Here is a 22,112-nt window from a genome sequence, read left to right as displayed (position 1 = left end):
TCTGTTATGCCAGGGTAAACAATCCGCAGAGATATACTGTTCAGAATTTCGGAGATGGGCAGCAGATACGGGTTGGAATGATGCTGCACTCCGAAGTCAATTTTGCTATGGTCTTTCAGAGGGATTGAAAGATGCATTTGCCTTTCATGAAAGACCTACCTCCTTGGATTCTGCTATGTCTCAGGCTGTTCGTATTGACAGGCGTCTTAGAGAGAGAGGAGAGATCTCTCCTTCCTGTCATACTCAGTCCCGGGACAGTGCAGCGGTCTCATTCTGTGCACAGGGGTCTCAGTCGCTGTCAGCCCCTTCTGAGCAGGAGTCCATGCAGCTGGGGTTGATTGCCTCTGACAATAGAAGATTCAGCCCGCAGGGGAGGGTTTGTTTTTGTTGTGGAGGTATAAATCATCTGGCAAATGTTTGTCCCTCTAGGAGATTCAGGCAGTTTTCCGGGAGTAATAAAGAGACAAAAAGGAAAAAATCTTTTAAAAATGTTCCGTCTGTTACTATTGGCAGGGTTGAGGCGGAAATTGAAGGTTTTCCGTTTGCCTGTAGTTCCCGTTTTGTCCTGCCTGCTAGGGTGGCGCTAGAGAGCAAGAGCATTTTTTGTGAGATTTTTGTGGATAGTGGAGCAGCTGTCAACCTCATTGATAATCAATTTGCAATAACTCATGGTTTCCAGGTATGCACTTTGGGAAAGGATATTCCTGTTTTTGCTATTGATTCAGCTCCACTTTCTCAGAAATCATTAAAGGACATAGTTCACAATATCCGTTTAATTGTGAGTGATGCTCATGTTGAGGATGTGTCATGTTTCGTCCTTAGCGGTTTGCCTACTCCTCTAGTGTTGGGGCTACCCTGGCTCACTAAACATAACCCCACCATTGATTGGCAAGCGAGGCAAATAAATGGTTGGAGTAACTTTTGCAGAGAGAATTGCCTCATAAAATCTGTTTCTGAGGTTTCTACTAAGACTGTACCACCTTTCCTCTCTGAATTTTTGGATGTCTTCTCTGAGAGTGGAGTTCAGGGTTTGCCTCCGCACAGGGAGTATGATTGCCCTATTAATCTCATCCCAGGCGCCAAGCTGCCTAAATCTCGTTTATACAATCTCTCCCAACCTGAGAGGGTCGCTATGCGGGCTTATATCTCTGAGAGTCTGAGAAAAGGACACATACGACCCTCGAAGTCACCTGTTGCCGCTGGTTTTTTCTTTGTTAAGAAAAAAGATGGTTCTTTAAGACCTTGTCTGGATTTCAGGGAGCTGAACAGTATCACTATTCGTGATCCTTATCCGCTTCCTCTGATCCCGGACCTGTTTAACCAGGTTGTTGGGGCTAAAGTCTTTTCCAAATTAGACCTAAGAGGGGCATACAACCTGGTTAGGGTCAGAGAAGGAGACGAATGGAAGACGGCTTCCAATACCCCTGAGGGCCATTTTGAGAATTTGGTTATGCCTTTTGGTTTGATGAATGCCCCAGCCGTTTTTCAGCATTTCGTCAACAGCATTTTTTATCATTTAATGGGAAAATTTGTATTAGTGTATTTGGATGACATTTTGATTTTTTCTCCTGATTTCAAGACTCATAAGGAACACTTACGTCAGGTCTTGCTCATCCTGCGGGAGAATAAATTATACGCGAAACTGGAAAAATGTGTGTTTGCGGTTCCAGAAATCCAATTTCTGGGGTTTCTTGTCTCCGCTTCTGGTTTTCGCATGGACCCCGAGAAGGTCCGCGCTGTGCTTGAGTGGGAGCTTCCTGAGAATTAGAAGGCGCTGATGCGTTTTTTGGGCTTTGCCAATTATTACAGGAAATTTATTTTGAATTATTCCTCTGTTGTTAAACCACTCACTGATATGACCAGAAAGGGGGTAGATATTTCTTCCTGGTCGGTAGAGGCGCATAAGGCCTTTTCTAATATCAAGGAGAGTTTTGCTTCCGCTCCCATCCTAGTACAACCTGATATTTCGTTACCCTTCATAGTTGAGGTTGATGCTTCTGAGGTAGGGGTGGGTGCGGTCTTGTCTCAGGGTTCCTCTCCTGCTAAATGGCAACCGTGTGCCTTTTTCTCAAAGAAACTCTCCTCCGCAGAGAGAAATTATGATGTGGGAGATAGGGAATTGTTGGCCATCAAGTTGGCTTTTGAGGAATGGCGCCATTGGCTAGAGGGAGCCAGACACCCTATTACCGTGTTTACTGACCATAAAAATCTGGCCTACTTGGAGTCAGCCAAGCGTCTGAACCCGAGACAGGCCAGATGGTCTTTGTTCTTTTCAAGGTTTAATTTTGTTGTTACGTTCCGCCTTGGGGTTAAGAATGTGAAGGCAGATGCCCTCTCACGTTGTTTTCCGGGAGGTGGGAATTTTGAAGACCCGGGTCCCATTTTGGCTGAAGGTGTGGTGGTCTCTGCTCTTTTTCCTGAATTGGAGGCAGAGGTGCAGGCAGCCCAGTCAGAAGCTCCTGATCTTTGTCCTCCTGGGAGGTTGTTTGTGCCTCTCGCTTTGAGACACAAGATTTTTAAAGAACACCACGACACGGTCCTTGCTGGGCACCCGGGGGCAAGAGCCACACTGGATCTCATCGCTCGGAGATTCTGGTGGCCTGCGCTTCGTAAGTCGGTTGAGGGTTTTGTGGCAGCTTGCGAGACTTGCGCTCGTGCCAAGGTCCCTCATTCACGGCCATCAGGTCCTCTCCTTCCTTTGCCCATTCCTTCCCGTCCTTGGACACATCTGTCCATGGACTTCATAACGGACTTGCCTCGTTCCTCGGGGAAGTCTGTGATTCTGGTGGTGGTGGACCGTTTTAGCAAAATGGTGCATTTTATCCCTTTTCCTGGTTTGCCCAATGCTAAGACGCTGGCGCAGGCATTTATTGACCACATTGTCAAATTGCATGGGATTCCTTCAGACATAGTCTCTGATAGGGGCACGCAGTTTGTTTCCAGATTCTGGAAGGCCTTCTGTTCTCGCTTGGGGGTTCGGTTGTCATTCTCTTCTGCTTTCCATCCGCAGTCGAATGGCCAGACAGAGCGCGTCAATCAGAATCTGGAGACATATCTGCGCTGTTTTGTGGCGGAGAATCAGGAGGATTGGTGTTCTTTTTTGTCCCTTGCTGAGTTTGCTTTAAATAACCGTCGTCAGGAGTCCTCTGATAAGTCACCATTTTTTGGTGCATCTGGGTTCCATCCGCAGTTTGGGACTTTCTCGGGAGAGGGCTCTTCTGGTTTGCCTGATGAGGACAGATTCTCCTCGTCTTTGTCATCTATTTGGCAAAAGATTCAGGATAATCTAAAGAGCATGAGTGAGAGATATAAGCGTGTGGCGGATAAGAGACGTGTGCCTGGTCCGGACCTGAATGTTGGTGATCTGGTGTGGTTGTCTACCAAGAATATCAAATTGAAGGTTCCCTCCTGGAAGTTGGGTCCTGGGTTTATTGGGCCTTACAAGATCCTGTCTGTCATCAATCCTGTTGCCTACCGTCTTGATCTTCCTCAGACTTGGAAGATCCATAATGTTTTTAATAAGTCCTTATTGAAACCTTGTGTTCAACCTATTGTACCCTCGCCTTTGCCTCCTCCTCCGATTATGGTTGATGAAAATCTTGAATTTCAGGTCTCTAGGATTGTGGATTCTCGTCTTGTCCGCGGTTCCCTCCAGTACCTCGTTCATTGGGAGGGTTATGGTCCTGAGGAGAGGATGTTGGTCCCAGTGACGGACATTAAGGCCTCTCATCTCATCAGGGCTTTCCATAGGTCCCATCCTGAGAAGGTGGGCCCTGAGTGTCCGGAGTCCACTCCTAGAGGGAGGGGTACTGTCACAGCCAGACAGCTGAGAAGCGCTCACAGGAGCTTCTCAGATCCTCCTCCTTGAATTTCTTTGTTTTGGTTTAGTTTCTCATCTCGTTAGTCTATCTCAGCTGTCATGCAGTTAGACTGATCGCTACCCTTTAAGTTCCTCCCCATAATGCAGTAGTGTGCGGCTGATACAACTTCCTGGAGTGTGTGTGCATGCAGTTCCCAGTTCCCTGTTCCCAGTCGTCAGTCGTCATTCGTTTGCAAGATAAGTGCTGTTTATGTATTTATGATTTTGTCTTTTCTGGATCCAGGTGACCCTGACTCCCTCGTGTCAGTGTAGGGAGCCGGTGGTCGTGTCCCTTCACCATTGTAGGGTCTTCAGGTAATAGATAGCCGAGGAACGTGGATATGCGGCCATCCACCTTTGGGGTGTTCGCATAGGCTGAGCAGTGAGGGAGAGCGGCAGGTCTATTGCAGGGGTCTCCCTTTGTTCCTTAGTTGTGGATCCAGAGAGACATTGTTTATATGGTATTGTCTTGTTTCCTGTACACCATCCGTGACACTGAGAGGCTTGTGTGGTCAAAGTCAGGAGGACTGTTAGACCGTACGGCTGAGTGAAGCCGGATCTCTCCTATGGTGTGAGACTTATGCCTGGTGAAGCTGACCTGCTGAGTGTCAGAGCCGGATACCCCGTGTGTGAACAGCACTTTAGAGGTGTGATAGGGAGACCTATGTTTTAGGTACAGCCCAGACAGGCAGGTGTTTATTTTGCTGTGTTTGTGTTTTGGGGTGCTGGAATCTCACCTCACCCAGTGACAATATAACTGGGTGATCATCTGTATTACTGAAGTGCCAAAATAAAGCACCATTTGGACTTTAACCCCGTTGTCTGAGGAGGAATCTGTCATCACTTGAGAGAGCGATCCCTTACAATAGATAGATAATATATTATTTTCTCTCCCCATAGTTTCCTGCTTATTAAAGCTGTTATGTGGTTTGAGGATAAATATGACTCCCAATTGGAAAATTCTCCTCATAATGTTTTCACTTGTGCTCTTCCAAGCATTTTTTGGCTGATATGCAGTTATTAAAGACCCCTGTCATTACCATCTCATTCACATGAATTTGATTTTCACATGAGAAAGACTTTGGCACACTTGTCATCAATCTAAATAAGATTCAGTGAAGCTGGAGAGAAAATATGTCAAACGTAAAAAAAAAAAAAACAGCATTATTATCTGATATGCTGGGTCTGTGAATTAAGATGTCAAAGAAAATGACCCCAGTGTATACTGTTTCAGCAGATATAAGCAGAGGATGCAGCAGATCGCACTTGGAGCTCACATGAAGCTGAAGACAAAACTAAACCATCGAACGTGCGAGTAGAGTAAAGACTCATCAAAAAGTCAGTTTATTCTATCACACCAAATTATTGCAAGTAGCTACATCATCCTTGATCCAAATCTACACCAAGGAACATGTAAACGTTAGCTCCACCAACTGATTTACCTCTCCATTTGTATCCATCTTTGGGTTCTCTTTGCTCAGTGTGAGTATCATCACTAAAACTAAGGCATCATGGAGCTCTCAGCAATGCTTTTAACTCGAGTACTACAGATGTAGTAGAGTTAACACTCAAACTCTTAACTCTAATTTCTTAACTCATCTTGATATCTTTTAACAAAAGCCATTGAAAAGCAATGGTAGGTCTCAAGGTGATGCCACAGCTCATTACAATGTATGTCACCATCCAGGGAACTTTAAAAGCTGCTCTAGAATTGCTGAGTCAGCAGCCCAGTCATTTTTATGATTAATCCAGTGGTTTCCATGTGTATGGCCTAGCTTGCTTGACCCTACTCCAATTTGATTACCTGTGTACCAACATTTGGCCTGACCCTTGACCCTGTTTTCTACTACCGATTCCTGGACCTGAGGCCAAATTACAAAATCTCTAACCAAGCTTGCTTCCTGCAGCTCGATGCCTACTGGGAACTATCCCACCTATGGGTGTTACAAGTGAAGATGAGGAGAACACTGTAACCTTTAGATCCCAGGTTTGTCAGTATAGCTGGGGACTACTGACTCTTTTGCTCTTGTGCAAAATTCATATAGAGAACATTACAACAAGCTCACTCCTCTAACAAATCATAGTCTACAAATAAATTTATCTCGATCTGAATGATCTACCATATGACTTGGATTTAATTTTGTTTCAATTAAAGAGGTTCTTGGGGACTATAATGATTTGCTTTCCAATAGAAATATTGCCACCATTATCCCTTATTAATCCGCAAATACTTTTTTCAGTTTTAGAGTTTTCTTTTCTATGTTACCAGCATCACTGTCAGAGGGCCAAATTTTTCCATGCCGAACTTCTTTTTCAGTAGTTTTATTGGGAGTTTGATAACCAAATGCAACATGCCTAGAGCTGGGGTCTTTCACAGCAATATCTCTTCCTGCCACAGTGCCATCCACATGCACAGTAGTGCAAGTCTTCCTGTCTGCAACGTGCGGACATCATTTGTGACATCTGAACATTTCAGACAATTGGAATACAGAATCAAATTTCTAGAACAGCACCTCAGCAGAAGTGCCAAAATCCAGAATAACGCTATTACTATTCCTAAGCTGCGTCAACTCCTCTCTCTGTGACACAGAGAGAGGAGTTGGCGCAGCTTGGGAATAGTAAGTAATGTACAAAACTTCTTCCTCCTCAGGTTTAATTTAATGTGATTTTTTAGCCTAGGCCCAGAAAACCCCTTTAAAGTTTAAATAACAACTCTCCTCCTCCAAGGTACAGAAGAAACGGGACCAGGAACATGGCGCACTTCCAAGAAGACTTCTCATACAGGCAAGTATAAAACATAGAATAAATTTTATTTGGCAAAGTGTTTCAAGGGTGGAACGGCCTCTTTGTCAGGCACTTTAACCTTTTTCTGTTCTCCTCCAAGGTACATGATAATATATAATCCTCTTATTTTATTAAAATAACCTTATTTCATGAAAGGTTCACTTACATGAAAGATAAAGGCCCACATTTACTAAAGTCAGTGCACCTAAATTTTGGCATAAATGGTTCAAAAAATTGTGAATTTTTACAAAATTTCGGTTTCTATCTAGGTTTAAATAAACATCTAGGTTTAAATAAAATGTATGCTCCTAGTTCGAAAAAAAGGACAAGGCTTAACAAAAAAAAGGAGCACAGTTTTGCTAAAAGGGGCATAGCCTAAGATGTGACATTTTACAACAAAATTCTGGCATCGAATTTTGTCTTTAACTAAGCCAGCCAATAGTTGGTTTAAAGTCTTTTTTGTGTGTTTTTGCCATGTTTAGCATGTTTTTCACTGCATTATTTTGCAGCTTTCTATGCGCCCATATGCTATGTTAAAGTTTGTTGTGCATTATGAAATGCATTACATACAAACAGGGGCGTAACTACCGTAGTGGCAGACTATGCAACTGCTATGGGGCCCAGGGCAAAAGGGGGTCCAGTCTTAGTTGGGATTACCTCCTCTTCTACTGGAGGTGAAAACTTGGCCAGTACTCTACCCTCTAAGGCCTCTTGCACACAAATGTTGTGTGCCTGTATTGCGGCCCGCATGCGGCAGGTTTGCAATACACGGGCACCAGCCCATGTGCACTCCGCATCACAGATGCGGACCCATTCACTTGAATGGGTCTGCAATCATGGAGATGTGGAATGAAAGCACGGATCGGAACCCCACGGAAGCACTGCAGAGTGCTTCCGTGGTGTTTCTGTCCATGCCTCCGCACTGCAAAAAAATAGAACTTCTATTTTTTTGCGGTGTGGACGGATCACGGACCCATTCAAGTCGAATGGGTCTTGATCCGTCCCGGCCGCCCCACGGACGTTGCCTGTGCACGGAACGGATGCACAACGTTTGTGTGCAAGAGGTCTAAAGGAACAACTTTTAGCAAATGAGGCAGTGGAAAACATGGTCCATGTGCTTCTTTTATGTGTCTTTGGCACAGAGCCATGCCAAAAATTGAGAGAAAATGCCGTTTTGCATTAAAGTCTACACCCCCCAAAAAAATGTACAAAAAGCATATCAAAAACAAGCCAAAAATGCACCTTAGAAAACTTGCTTTTGAAATCAGTACAAATTCAGCGCTGATTTTTGGAGGCAGATTTTGAAAATCTGTTGTGTGAATGTACCCTAAGAGTATGGCCACATATAGCAGAGTTTCTGCAGTTTCACCTCTGCATTGCAAAAGTTGAAATTCACAAATAAACATATCCACAACTTAAAGCGTACTGTCCAACGTTGCACATTTACTAATCCAAAGCATACCTGTTATGTGTCTACATACCTTAAGGACACCTGCACACAGAGCAGATTACATGCATTTTTTTCAAGCAGATTTTCATGCGGAAAAACTGCAGTGTAATACAGTACCAGCAAATCTCATGTACACTTTGCTTTTTTTCTTCCATGCTGAAATTGACCTGCCATACAGATTTTGAAATCCACAGCATGTCAATTTTTGTGCTATTTCACACATTATGTACCGTGGCTTTCCCCATAGACTTCAGTGGGGGAAATCCATAACAAAAAGAGCATAAAAACCTGCATGAAAAGCACAACAAAACTGCAATAAATAGAGAGTTACGTGCAATGGTTTTTTGTTTTAGTTTTTTTGGGCGAATTTGTGAACTTGTGAATTTTCTGCATACAAATCTGTACTGTGTGCAGGTAGCCTAAATGTTTCGGACATCTATTCTGATCACAGAAAGAACAATCTCAGATTTGTATCTTCGATGCATTTAGGAACTGAGGCATTGAGTAAAAATTGTTTCTTACCTTGTCAGTCATTTATGATTGCTATCTTTAAAAGGGACAGCATGTAACTTACACATTATGGCAACTACCACACCATACCACTGTCAATAGTGTATTTAAACACAGTATGCAGTCTTGCACATGACTGTATCCGTGGGTCTGTAAAATACGGATGAGGTCCTTGTGCCGTCTGCATTTTCTTTGCAGACCTATTGAGTTCAATGGGTCTGTGGATCCATGTGTATTCCACATGAGTATATCTGTTCCGCAAAAGGATAGAACACGTCCTATGCTCGGCCACAAAATGCGGACCATAGACCCAATAAAAAAAAAGTGGTTGCAACACAGACGGTATCCGCAATTTGCGGACTGCAAGCTGGATACGCTCATGTGCATGAAGCCTAAGCAAGGGTTTTTCTGCCACCGTTCTGCCATTTCATGGAGTTTCATTCGCTTTGTCCTCCTCATTTCATTCTACGCTATATATATATATATATATATATATTATTTTTACACCTAGAATTTTTGTGTGAATTATAGTTACTTTGGCTTTCATCCAAAATGTATATAAATATTTCAGCTGACTGCACAAAACATATTCATCCAAATCATTATCTTGGTGGAAGTCAATGAGACAAGTTGGAATCGTACCAACGTTAAATCCCAGAGGTTCACTCTAAACTGGAGTGTTCTCTTATAATTGCTTTTAGGTATAATTTAGCAAGAAGAGTCAAGTCTAACTACAGATGCACAGGCACTGCCTTCAGTGCACGAAATAACGGCAAGGAATGTGAAACATGTATTTTCCTATAATCAAGTGAACCCAACCTTTATTGATTTTCTTGGATAGAAAATGACAGATGTTGTTCATTAGTCGTATTGTGCACAGAGGAACCCTGGCATAATTGGATGTGCTATAATTTAAATGCTGCATCCTCCGCTGCATATTAATCTCCGCAGCCTGAATTCTTCTAGCTACAAATTACAGGCACAAAATACTCACGGCTCAGGTGTATAGAGCGGATCTGATCCATGCCTGATGTACTGGGTGCAGTGAAACACTCTATAGGCTAGCCCAGCTAAGAAGTCTCTCGGGGAGAGATATCCAGCCACAGGTCGCACTGTGAATCCAGATCTTTCTGTATATAAGAGACAAGAAATCTTAGTTAAGTATCCATCAGGGGAAATATTGTGAAAAAGATATTCCAGACATATTTAATACCAGAACAGGGAGTTTAATGCACTATAATTATCCTATTAGGACTAAAATATGCTTCTCCTACAACACGTGCATCTGCATATAAAAGTATAATACATTTGTATCCAGTGGTGCTGGAAAGGCCTCTGGTCTTTTATGCTTTTTCATTAGCATGAGGCCCTTTAGTTCATCTGCCACCTAAAGTTGTGGTGAATAATAATGTATATATCAAAACCCTTCCCCATGGCTGGAAATCCTAGGCGGCCGCGTGCATTTCCTCCACACTAGTTAAAATAATCTTAGGATAGAGAAGAAAGGAGGCACAGAGGGCATACTGCACATAAATATGAGAGCGCTGTCATGGTAAATGTGTGCATGATATACGGTGGATTCAATCAGACTGAACACTAGATTCCCATTTTCTGAGACTAAAAGGTTTTAGCTAAATTGATTCATTAATTTGTCATTAAAAGATGTGACGGTGTTATAGTGTTGTGTCACGTCTACTCGCTAGAATGTTTTACATTAGGGATAATAGACATAATGCATCAGATTTTCACTCCCTGTTTTCCGTCCATTTCTTATTGACTTCCTTGAGAGTATTCACTTATATGACTATGATTTGTTGTTGCTAACAATATATCTATGGGATGCATGGACCACACGTTCATTCACTAGTCCCTTGTAATACCGCGCATTACCAGAGAGCTGTCTGCCCATCCTTTCATTGATATCAAGGCAACAGTGCCACCTGCTGGGAGACCAAAGTCAGTCTTCAGTGCAAGCGCTTTGTAACGAAGGGTTGATTAGAAATGACATGGTATTAATCATTAGTCATTTCCTTTTATTAATTACTGTCAGTGATAATTCACAAAGCATAGCAGTGGCATTTGTATAGGAACTACTACACTCACATCAGCTGTGAATGAGCCTAAGAGATGGCAGCACAGACCACACAGATCATAGGAACGATGATGGAGTCAGCAACCAACCAACTCAATTTGGACAAGATCATTTTCAAAAGATGGTTGAGAAAATATCATAAGTTTAGAAAATCAGACAATTGTTAATACACTGTTATGGTAAAACAACCAGCATAACCGCTAGGGATGAGCGAATCGACCGGATGAAACATCCGAAATCGATTCGCATTAAACTTTGTTCTAATAACTTCATAAATTTATTTGTACTGTAAAAAACCATTTCCCGAACTCGGGAATAACTTCGGCTAATCGGAGCCAATACATTCTAATAGTTTTATGCGAATCGACTTCAGATGTTTCATCCGAAGTCGATTCGCTCATACCTAATAACTGCCCCATAGAGAGCTATGGAGGTGAATCAGATGTAGTGCAGGCAGAAATTGTGTCTAACCTGTGTTTGGGGTCTTTTTCCATCCCTACTAATAAAGCCTCATTTACACACCAGTGTTTCACAGACATGTGCTGTACGTGTTCTCCACGGACAGCACACGTTCCCATTCATTTTAATGTGTGTATTCAGACATCATTCTTTTAGCACGTGGGTCCATGTTTTTAGCACGGATGCATGCTCTATTTTGTCCGTATTCATGGATCCATCATGCCCATTATAGTCTATGGGTCTGTGAAAACCACAGATGCAACACAGATGCCATGCGTCTTCAATCTGTGTTTCACGGATCATTAGGAAGAGATGTTTTGAAAATTATTTTTCAGCTGTTCAGTGTCAGTGAAACACAGATAGCAGACAGACAGCAAAAAACGGACACGCGGGCCCAACACGGATCCTTCGCAGACAGCTTCACGGATGCATCACTGACCACCTTCTCACAGACTTGAGCGAGGACATGGATGTGTGAATGAGGCTTTATAGTCTATGGGTCCATGAAAACCATGGATGCAACATGGATGCCATCCGTCTTATATCCGTGTTTTTAACGGATCATTAGGGAGAGATGCTTTGAAAACTATTTTTCACCTGTTCGGTGGCAGTGAAACACGGATGGCAGACGGACAACAAAAAACGGACACACGGGCTCAACATGGATCCTTTACAGACAGCTTCACGGATGCAACACTGACACCTTCTCACGGACTTGAGCGCGGACACGCAAGTGTGAATGAGGCTTAACAGAGGGCACTTGTGCAAGAACAGTACATTGGCCCTTGCTTTTTAAGCACTTTTCATGATCTATGAAATGTATTAGCTTGTCCTTTATGGTGGATTTACATGGCCTGATCTTTGGGGCAACTATCGGGAATGACTGTTCCTACAAGCACTTGCTCCCTAGCTGTCTTACATTTAGACCATTTTCTACACCTAAAATAGGCGTAGAAAAGGATTACTGAGACGGGCCTTCTGGCCCATCCCCGTCATGCCCACTTTTTTAGACCTGCCGTGGGCAGGGAAAAGTCACAGATTGCAGCAGAAAAAACCTTTGCGCCGCAATCTGTGCCAGAAATACGCTTAATAGGGGAACATTTGTAGATAGTAAATGACCCCCATATTTTTATACACAAAACCCTTTAAAATATGTATTTACTCGAAATTATCTAAAGTAACCTTTGGAGCTGATAAACAAATATGTAACAAACAAGTACGGTTAAGCTCACCGTTCAAAAACACTGCAACATCCTCAAGCTGCGGCACGTTATCTTCTCTGTAGCCACAGTATTTTGTTAACAAAGGCAAGTTCTTCAAGTATTCTCTGCAGGCATGAGTTGGATAGAGCTTTGTAAGTTCTTTGAAAACTGTGCCCCACGTCTTTATTTCTTCTGCTGTATACTCCACCCTTGGAATTGGTTGTCCACTAAATGTATATAGTAAAACATCAATTACAACAAAAGTAGAAACCATCTAGACCCATTTTTATATAGAAGCATCGCTAAAGAGATGGTGCTAACAGTAAGTTACCCTGACTAGGTCTGTGCGTAGAATGCTTACAGTTCAGTTTATTCATTTGTATTACTAATAATTCAGTGAATCGATTTAGCACTAAGCGTTTTGTGCTTAGACTAACACCCTGAGAAATTAAAAAGCATCTGAATTAAACAAGACATAATGCCTGGTATGGGTTGATCCTGCTTAGTAAATTTATACCTCATTTATGTTCCTGAGAAAATAATGTTTTTATTTTTAAGGGTACATTCACTCTAGAGTTATTCTTTTCCGGCACTGAGTTCCGCATAGGGGCTCAATACCGGAAAAGAACTGATCAGTTTTATCCCCATGCATTCTGAATGGAGAGAAATCCGTTCAGGATGCATCAGGATGTCTTCAGTTCAGTCACTGAACGGCGTTTCAGACGGAGGAAATACCGCAGCATGCTGCGCTATTATCTCCGTCCAAAATTCCTGATCAGTTGCCGGAATTCCGGATCCGGCATTAATTTACCATAAATTAATTTGCCGCAATGCCGGATCTGTCCTTCCGGTCTGCTCATGCGCAGACTGGTAAAAATGTGAAAAAAATATATAATGGATCCGTTTCTTCGGATGACATCCGGAGAGACGGATCCGTTCTTGCAATTCATTTGTAAGACGGATCCATATCCGGATCCATCTACAAATGCTGTCCGTTTGCATGCAGATTGCCGGATCTGGCAGGCAGTTCTGGCGACGGAACTGCTTGCCGGATCACTCTGCCGCAAGTGTGAAAGTAGCCTAACACGTAAATCAGGTCTTTGGTGCACCAAGAGGCTGGCATGAGCCCCTCGGAGCACCAGGGCTACTCCACACTGCACTCCCACCTCCTCTTGATTAACAGGGCCAGGCATCTCACTTGACCCAGGAATCTTCCGCCTGTGGAGTAACTTACACTATTGGTACTCCTGTAGTACATCAGCCTTTTCTTCCCCAGCAGCACAGATGACTACTGCCCATGTTCAGTTATGCAATCCTTCCCCCAAATAAAGCTAAGCATCTCCTTTTCAGGGTGGAGGACGATGTAGTAGTACCGTGTTTCCCCAAAAATAAGCCCTACCCCGATAATAAGCCCTAGCGCTATTTTGCAGGGTTTTCGGAGTAGGCTTAAAATATAAGCCCTACCCCGATAATAAGCCCTAGATACAGCAGTATTTTATTTTATATAAAGGGAAGGTGGGGGAATTGTGCGGGCTGCAGCAGCTCAGGAGCACTCACTAATGGCTCCTGAGCTGCCATGGAACTGTGGGCGGGCGGGCAGCGCAGGCTTCAGGCTTCAGTGGATTAGCCTTCATGGCAGCTTCACTAAATGCTAAATTATGCCGGCAGCTCGCGCTTCCCTTCACTTTCACGTTGAGCGGGCTGGCGGCTTCTCTGTATGCCCTGTACTGCCGCCAGCCTGCACGTTCTTACTTCTCCTCTCTCCTGCCTGGAGGAGCTCCCTACATCTCTCCCGTTCCGTATCTGCTCTCCCTGGTACCGTAGATTGCTGCCTAGGTCCCTTGGGTAAGGACCGCTCAGGAACAATATACGATACCAGAATGAAAAATGTGTGGCAAGTATGACTATAACCCCCCTCATCCATAGGAATGCAGCAGGATGAACTCTACACATGATACGTGTTTAATATGGTTGATCCTGCAGACAGATGCTCTTTAAAGGAGATATGTATAGGAGATATGCCATCAAAATGTCAGATAGGTGCAGGTCCCATGTTTGGGACCCATTACTATCTCCAGAATGAAATCCATGAAGTGAACAGAGAGCAGGGGCGCATGCAGGGCCACCCTCTGTTCACCACTATGGGAGTTCCAAAAATAGTTGTGCCCGGGCTCGGCTATATCCAGCAGTCCCATAGCGGTGAATAGAGAGGTCGACGCGCTTCTGTCCCGCGGATAGGTCATCAATATTCTGCTCCTTGATAGCCCTTTATCATACATGTAGATAGCAATCAGACGAAAAGAGACAGGTACTTACTATTTATAGCTCATAGCCACGTCCACAAAGTACTTCCTTCTTTGTCGATATACATTGTCCTTAAATCCCTTTAAAGAAAAGCAATCAAACTGAGTGCAGTTAAACTAATAAATGGAATTTTTAACAGAAAAGAATATACACAAAAACTGTCTATATGTTATCTACATGAAGGCCACGTAACTATCACAGTCTACTAGAACACATTAGAACAATGTGGTTGAGCTATCTTATGTAATATAAGGGCTCATGCACACAAATGTAATGTGTTTAGCCTCTGTACCTATCTATCTACAGTATATTTGCATCTATGTAGCTAAATAGAAATGAGATAGATTGTGAAAGAGTGCTGCTTTTTTTCCTACTTGTCCTGACCTCAGCAAATATTCACATCTCCAGGCTAACTTCTCACTTGGCAGGACCATAAGCTAGGGCGTTCTCATAGACACTGCCCCCTTAAGTCACTCCGTCAGAGCACCTAACTTGAGCTCTGAGACAGTAACCCCACCACCCAACAAGCTTACATATCCCAACAAAGAGGTTGACTCCCAACACATATGTACATCACCATATGTTTACATTTTTACCACACATTTGGCTGCGATTTTCAATACGACAGCAAAAAAAAACAAAAAAAAAGAATGCAGTATTTTTTATTGTAGTCAGTGGCAGATACAGTAGGCATACAGTTACATGTGCCTGTCCAAACATTTGTGGGATCATTTCAAACAAACAAAATCTGAATTCAGCCTAAAATTTTCCATGACCGGGGAAGTATTGGGTCTAATTGTAATACCCCGGAATGGTATCACCAATTCTACATTCCGCTATTGTGTCTAATGGTTAACACAAATGTCATCCTTGTACTTAATGCAGGACTTTTGTCACTGTGCATTTCCATTATTGTTATGAAACAGTTTTTTACATGTAATATACTTGGTTCACCAGCAGGTGGCAGCGTGTATGGCAGAACTATCCTTAGATAGAATGGAACTTACCATTCCATTCTCCCTGTTTTGGGCAGAAGTGGGCCAATCCTGTTTCCTACCAATGGTAGAGGTTACAGTTCTAGTTTGTTCCAGTGTAGACTCGAAAGTGGAGCAGAGAAGAAATGAAAGATGTAGTAGCATTTTGAAAAGGTTCTCTGGCTGCGGCAGGAATCTCTCCAAAGGGCAGTAGCTCATAGAGCCCCCTGACTCCTTGCTAATTTACTTACTGAGTGTCAGGGAGAAGACAACAACCAAAGGCACCCCAATCCAGGGATACCAGAACTGACCGAAAGTCCAGTAACCAGACCAAAGCAGAGTTTAGTGCAGCATAGAGGGAAAGCAGAGTTATCAAGTTTGCCTGCCAGTTTATGCCAAAGCCTGCTGGAACCAAGAGAAAGCCTGAATATTGTTTAGACGCAAGTTTACCCAAGTAAAGCTGTTGAACTTTATCAATGTCTGGACTCTATATTTATTCTCATCTCCTACCTCAGCTATCCGCCTTTATTTCTTCGGAGCCTAACTATGGGGATCGGCTGTATCCATGTAGGAGCACATTGACACATAGAGACTATTAAGGCCGCACCACACCACTCGGCATTCCTATAGACCTGGGACACGATCGGCCCTGGGGGGCGGCACGTCGCATAATGACATGTAGTTTTTACAAAGTGGCTTTCTAAGAATAATATCTATCACCAATCCAGAGCATACGTGATACATGTCTAACTACTGGGGCTACCATCGATCACAAGAACAGGTATACACTTCTATAGGAAGGAACCATTCCATTGAAATGAATGGGACGGCTTAGGTGCAATTACACCTGCTCACCGCTGCCGATTTGACAGCAAGCAGGTAAACAATGTAGAGAAGGCAGTGCTGGCACAGCGTTCGCCTTCTCTTCAAACAGCTGATCGGTGGGGGTGCCCGGTGTTGGACCCCCGCCAATCTGATATAGATGACCTATCCTGAGGATAGTTCGACAAGTTGATCAGTTGGCACTCCGGATGAGGAGTAGGTCATCAATAAAAATAACTTGGACAACCCCTTTAAATGAAGTGATACAAATCTGTGTCACTACAGCTCCATTCAAACAAGGGACATGGGTCACCCCTTCTTGTGATCATGAAGGGGGTCTCAGAGACTGAACCCCTGCAATCTGACACTAATCGCGTATCGTGTGGATACATTATAAATGATGGTGTATTGAGCAGTATATATGTTCATCATTTCATACTTCAGTTTCTAATTTAATAAAATCAGAGCAATGTAATGTAATGTATGACTGATAACTGAGGACAGAATACTGAATATACAATATACATCTGAAGATCTATTACCATATGAAGGGCAATACATCATGTGATGTTTATTGCACAGGAAAAGTGCTGCATGGTAATCTATAATAGCTATGGCTGTAACTGTGTGATATTAAATATTCATGATGGTATCACTCACAGCGTATAGACTTATCAGACAATGCTTACTTAACCTATGCTTCTACATTCGACTTACATATAGCAATTTCTTATACTTCTGAACACGTTGCATTCCAGTGCTGGGGTCAGGGGATCAAATGCAACCAAGGAAAACATCTGCATGAAGTTTTTATGTTCTCCTTGTGTTAGTATGTGTTTTCTCTGGTTCCCTCCCACACCCCAAAAACATACTGCTAGGGTAACTGGGCTTAGTACAAAGACAACATCATGCAGACTTCATAAGAAGAGTATCAAGCAAGTGTAGTCCACACAAGTGCCCATACGACATTTCTGCTCTATACTGAGCCTTCCTCAAATTTACTTTGAGCTCCACCAGGCACAGGATTGAGGTAAGTGAACACAGTTTCTGTACAACCCAGCAGAATATGTTAGAACTATATAAGCAAAAAAAAATATATAATAATACAGATGATTACCAAAGGGCTAATCAAATTATGCAAACTTTAGCGAAAGCCATAAACAGCAGTCTGTATTCTGCTGATGGACTCATGACCCTCAGTAACTCACAAGACCCCTCAATGGGTATTTTACATTGTGTGGATTTTTCCTTGCGCTATGCCCAAAATATCTATGCAAATTGACTGTGCCTTAAAGGGACCCTGTCACACTGAAAATGCAATTATGCAGGCAATATGTTATAGAGCAGTGGGAAGAGCAGATTGATATTTTTCGTGGGAAGAGATTCAATATAACCTGTCATGTAATGATCTAAATCTCTGCTCATTCTAGGCTTAGGAGTCCAGTTGTTAGTCCTACTCAGAGACTTAAAGGCTTATCAATCACTGCATATATACATGGTTATCAATCACTGTGTGAGTCAATCTGCTCAGCTCCTACTGCTCTTATGTCAGCAGTCTGTGCCTGCCATGAACCCACTCTCCCCTGTGGGCATGGATGCTGCGATACTTACCCAGCCATGATCTAGCCTTGGTCTCCTGCCAACTGCGCTCCCAGCCACCAGTATCCTTCTCAGTGTATACAGGCGTCCCAGCCTGCTCCTTAGTGTACGCATGCACTCTTATAGGGCCAGCACACACATGTCCAAATGTGTCCCCAGCCAACAGGAAGGTTCCTAAGCTTTAGGTTATCTAATCTCTAGTTACCAGCAAAGATGTCATTCTCTGTCTGACTTCCGTGTACCAAACTCCAGCTTTACAACCAACTCTGTCTCCTAGCCACCTACCCTGACCTTATCCTGTTCGCGGATTGGAAAACTGACGCCTTCCCTGACCATACATATTAGCACAATGCCTGCCCTGACCTCTGCCTGTCTCCTGACTACGGATATTGCCTGACCCCTTGATGCCTGGACTGGTGTCTCCGATCCTCATGGGTCAGCTGAAAACTACACCAGAACTACTCATGGAGGTAATGGCCTAGTTGGTTTCTTGCAGCGAAGTCGAGATACCTGTTTAAAGGGTGAATACCAAGGGACCACCAGGACAATGCCCTTAGGTTTAGACCAAAGCCAAACCAGTTAGTTGGGACAGTGCGTCCAAAACCACTGCCTGTAACACCTGCTCTATAACTTGCTGCCTGCAGATCAGATTGAATTCTTGATGTGACCAGTTCTCTTTAATAAAACTTTGATTTAAAGGGAGTCTTTCAGCAGGAAATTCCCTGGTGCACCAGGCACAATGTCTTGTAGGGCTAGTTCCATTAGCAATCTGTTGCTTTATTCTGTAATATAGAAATTAGCAGTTAAATGCACTTAGGGGGTCCAAAGACACTCTGTGCACCATTGCCCCCACTTCTTAGGGTCCATTCACACATCCGCAACTGTTTTGCGGTCCGCAAATTGCGGATCTGCAAAACACGGACACTGGCCATGTGCGTTCCGCATTTTGCGGACCGCACATGGCCGTCACTATAATAGAAATGCACTTTCTTATCCGTGTCTGCGGACAACAATAGGACATGTTCTATTTTTTTGCAGGGTCGCGGAACAGAAGTGCGGATGCAGACAGCACACGGTGTGCTGTCCTCATCTTTTGCGGCTCCATTAAGAATGAATGGTTCCGCACACGTTCAGTAAAATTGCGGAACTATTTTGCGGACGTGTGAATGGACCCTTACTCTGCCAGCCCCTCCTCTCCTTCTTGATTAGCAGGGCAATATGAGATGCCTATGCAGGGACCTGGAAGGAGAGGGAGAAGCTAGCAGAGGAAGCAGGAGAAGCAAGTGTGCACAGAGCGGCTTGGGCCTACCCTCTGTGAATTTCCTGGTGATAGAGCCCCTTTAAACTGACAGTTCCCGTGTTCTTTAGCTCAACTTGTTTATCAATGATGCTTCAGTCTGAGTTGTTTAAATGACACTCAAGCCAAAGCAAACTTAGAAGGTCCTTTAGATGCACTTGAGAAAAGGGTTGATAATCCCTGCGTTAAATCAAACTCAAGAAAATTTACCAGCATGGAGCACTGTGAGAAATTGTTGTAAATGGGTTATAAAACATCAACGGTATTATTATAATACAAGCTTTATTTCTACACGGCATGGAAATTTCTCTGTAAGCAGAACTTTAAGTAAAAACAGTTCCAGTGAATCCTTTCCATTTTTATGTCTCCCGAGATTAGGATGTCAAGTGATTTAACTGCATTATAAACTATGAAATATCACAGCAAATTTGAGAAAAGTCTGTTTTTGTTATTTAAGGGTATTGCACATATATACTGTGCAGTTTTTCAGCACCATAAAAGAAACACGTACAGGGGCTTAAAATATGCTATAAAACACGCACACAATAAGTAGAGATGTTGTAAATGTCAGCGCTCTGCATACATTTCTTGTTATTCGCCGAATACAAATGAGCTTTTCATTATTCGACAAAAGATGGAAGATATCAATCTTAATTTGAACCCCTTTTATTTTCCAGATGTTGCAGGCGGCGAAAAAAATAATATATCAGCTGAAAAGGAAATTGCCACTTTGAGGCTGAAATTAAATTCCGATAAACCGGTCCACTTCAAAGTGCTGACATGTTTGAAGCTGAGCGCCAGTAACGCGTCTCTCCTTTTTGTATATGCTTGAAGAAAGTAGCGTTGTAAACCGGCCTAATGGAATTAGACAGCGAATATATACGGTTTTCCTGTGTCTTCCGCACCGAGATGGAAGGGAATAAAATGTTGGTTTAAATGATTGGTGGGATAATCCCATGGGGTCTAACCATCTGGAGTAATTCTTGATTAAACAGCAACAGGATGGACTGTTTATCTGGGCTTTCATTAATCCACCATGATCTATAAAGATGGCAGGCAGCTGAATAGTGGAGCTCATCATAGGAATCCCAATACTCATTATAGCTGGCAATAAAGTAATATTTCTACGACTCTATGATTAATCTACTCTTCACAATCCAATGGACAGACGGAAATCTTAACAGTTGGGAAAGAAATGTCTGATCTCTTCTTGTTTGTGAAGGTAGAAATATTCTGTTTACAGTGGTTTATGAGGTAAAGCGCCCTGCTGCGCACTGTTTAAGCGCTGAGCATTTAAAGCTATAACTCATCTGCCACCTTTTCTGTTTTTAGCTCGGGCGTTCTACGAGTGAATTACAAACTTTCCCCATTTATTGTCTGTACACCTATGTCATGCCCTAACTCATGCTAATCCTGTCAGAGGGAAGCTCAATGAAATCACGGCTGACATTTTCTTTAGAATTCATTGTTTGCTGGGTTACAAAGCCGTGAGTTATAAGGCGTGCTTAGGGACCAGAGGGTCAGGTGTAAATGGGATGGCAGTAAAGCCGGTGCATAAGAAATTTATGTAAAAGGCAACTATAAACGAGGCCTGGAAGAGCTTCTCTAAAGGTTCAGCACTTATGGCTTGTTTAGAAGCAGCCGGCAATCAAATGTCTGACAGCCATATACGTTGTGTGGGTGAGATTGTTTTATGTGAAGTGCACTGCACATCGGACATAGTCTCATTACTGACTGACAAAAGGATTATATCTAACAGCAACGTCTGCATACAAGATATACAGGTGAAACCCGAAAAATGGGAATATCGTGCAAAGCTCATTTATTTCAGTAATGCAACTTAAAAGGTGAAACTAACATATGAGATAGTCAATAATGGAGAGTGAATCTAAATCGCACATGCTCATTACTATGCTTTGATAAATAAACTGTGAAAAACTACAGCAAGATAAGACATGGCTCTACAGCACTATTGTCAATCTTATGCTATGCACTAAGAGCATAGGCCCACTTACCGTGACAAGGTTGCCTCTATAAAGTGGGGACCTACTCTATCTTTGGCGCGGCACTGTGCGGCGACCGTTGCGTCCCCACGCTGCTCCAGCAGGCAAAGGGACCCAGTAGCCACACAGGGCCCTCACTGTGCGGCAAAGCCTCCTAGGCCCTGGGCCCCATCACTCCACCAGCACAGCACAAAAGCAGCGACGGCCACCGTCCAGCACCGCATAATGTGAACAGGTGCAAAGGGCTCACCTGTTCACAGCCTCTCAGGAACTCCAACTGAGAGGTGATAGGAATTATAAACCCTTTGCAGACTTCTGCTAATTTAAAAGCACCTGCGCCGAATGGGGAGGAGTGCTGATCCAGAAAAAAGGAAAGACTATACAATATATTCAACAATGGAGAGTGAATCTAAATCGCACATCCTCATTACTATGCTTTGTGTGGCTACTGGGTCCCTTTGCCTGTTGGTGCAGTGTGGGGGCGCGATTGTCGACGCACAGTGCCGCGCCAAAGTTAGAGTAGGTCCCCACTTGTAAGAGGCAACCTTGTCGCGGTAAGTGGGCCTATGCTCTTTGATCAGACTGTATACTAATGCCTCCTAATAGTGCACAGCAATAGATTGACAATAGTGCTGTAGAGCCATGTCTTATCTTGCTGTAGTTTTTCACAGTTTATTTATCAAAGCATATTAATGAGGATGTGCGATTTAGATTCACTCTCCATTATTGAATAACATATGAGATAGACTCATTACAT

At 43.2% G+C, this 22,112-nt stretch overlaps 1 protein-coding gene across 1 annotated transcript in view; it reads right to left on the bottom strand.

The window, feature by feature from the left end:
* Positions 1–22,112, bottom strand: part of TPH2 (tryptophan hydroxylase 2) — a 375,446-nt gene that overhangs the window by 298,220 nt on the left and 55,114 nt on the right. The window contains exons 5-7 of the mRNA XM_040410003.1: positions 14,673–14,740; positions 12,387–12,583; positions 9,598–9,733 (exon numbers count right to left, since the gene is read on the bottom strand). Coding sequence (XP_040265937.1) covers positions 9,598–9,733; positions 12,387–12,583; positions 14,673–14,740 — 401 coding nt within the window. The remainder of the gene's footprint in view (positions 1–9,597; positions 9,734–12,386; positions 12,584–14,672; positions 14,741–22,112) is intronic.

The sequence above is a fragment of the Bufo bufo genome, chromosome 1, assembly GCF_905171765.1.
Source record: "Bufo bufo chromosome 1, aBufBuf1.1, whole genome shotgun sequence".
Lineage (NCBI taxonomy): Eukaryota > Metazoa > Chordata > Amphibia > Anura > Bufonidae > Bufo > Bufo bufo.
This window is presented reverse-complemented; position numbering and strand designations above follow the sequence as displayed.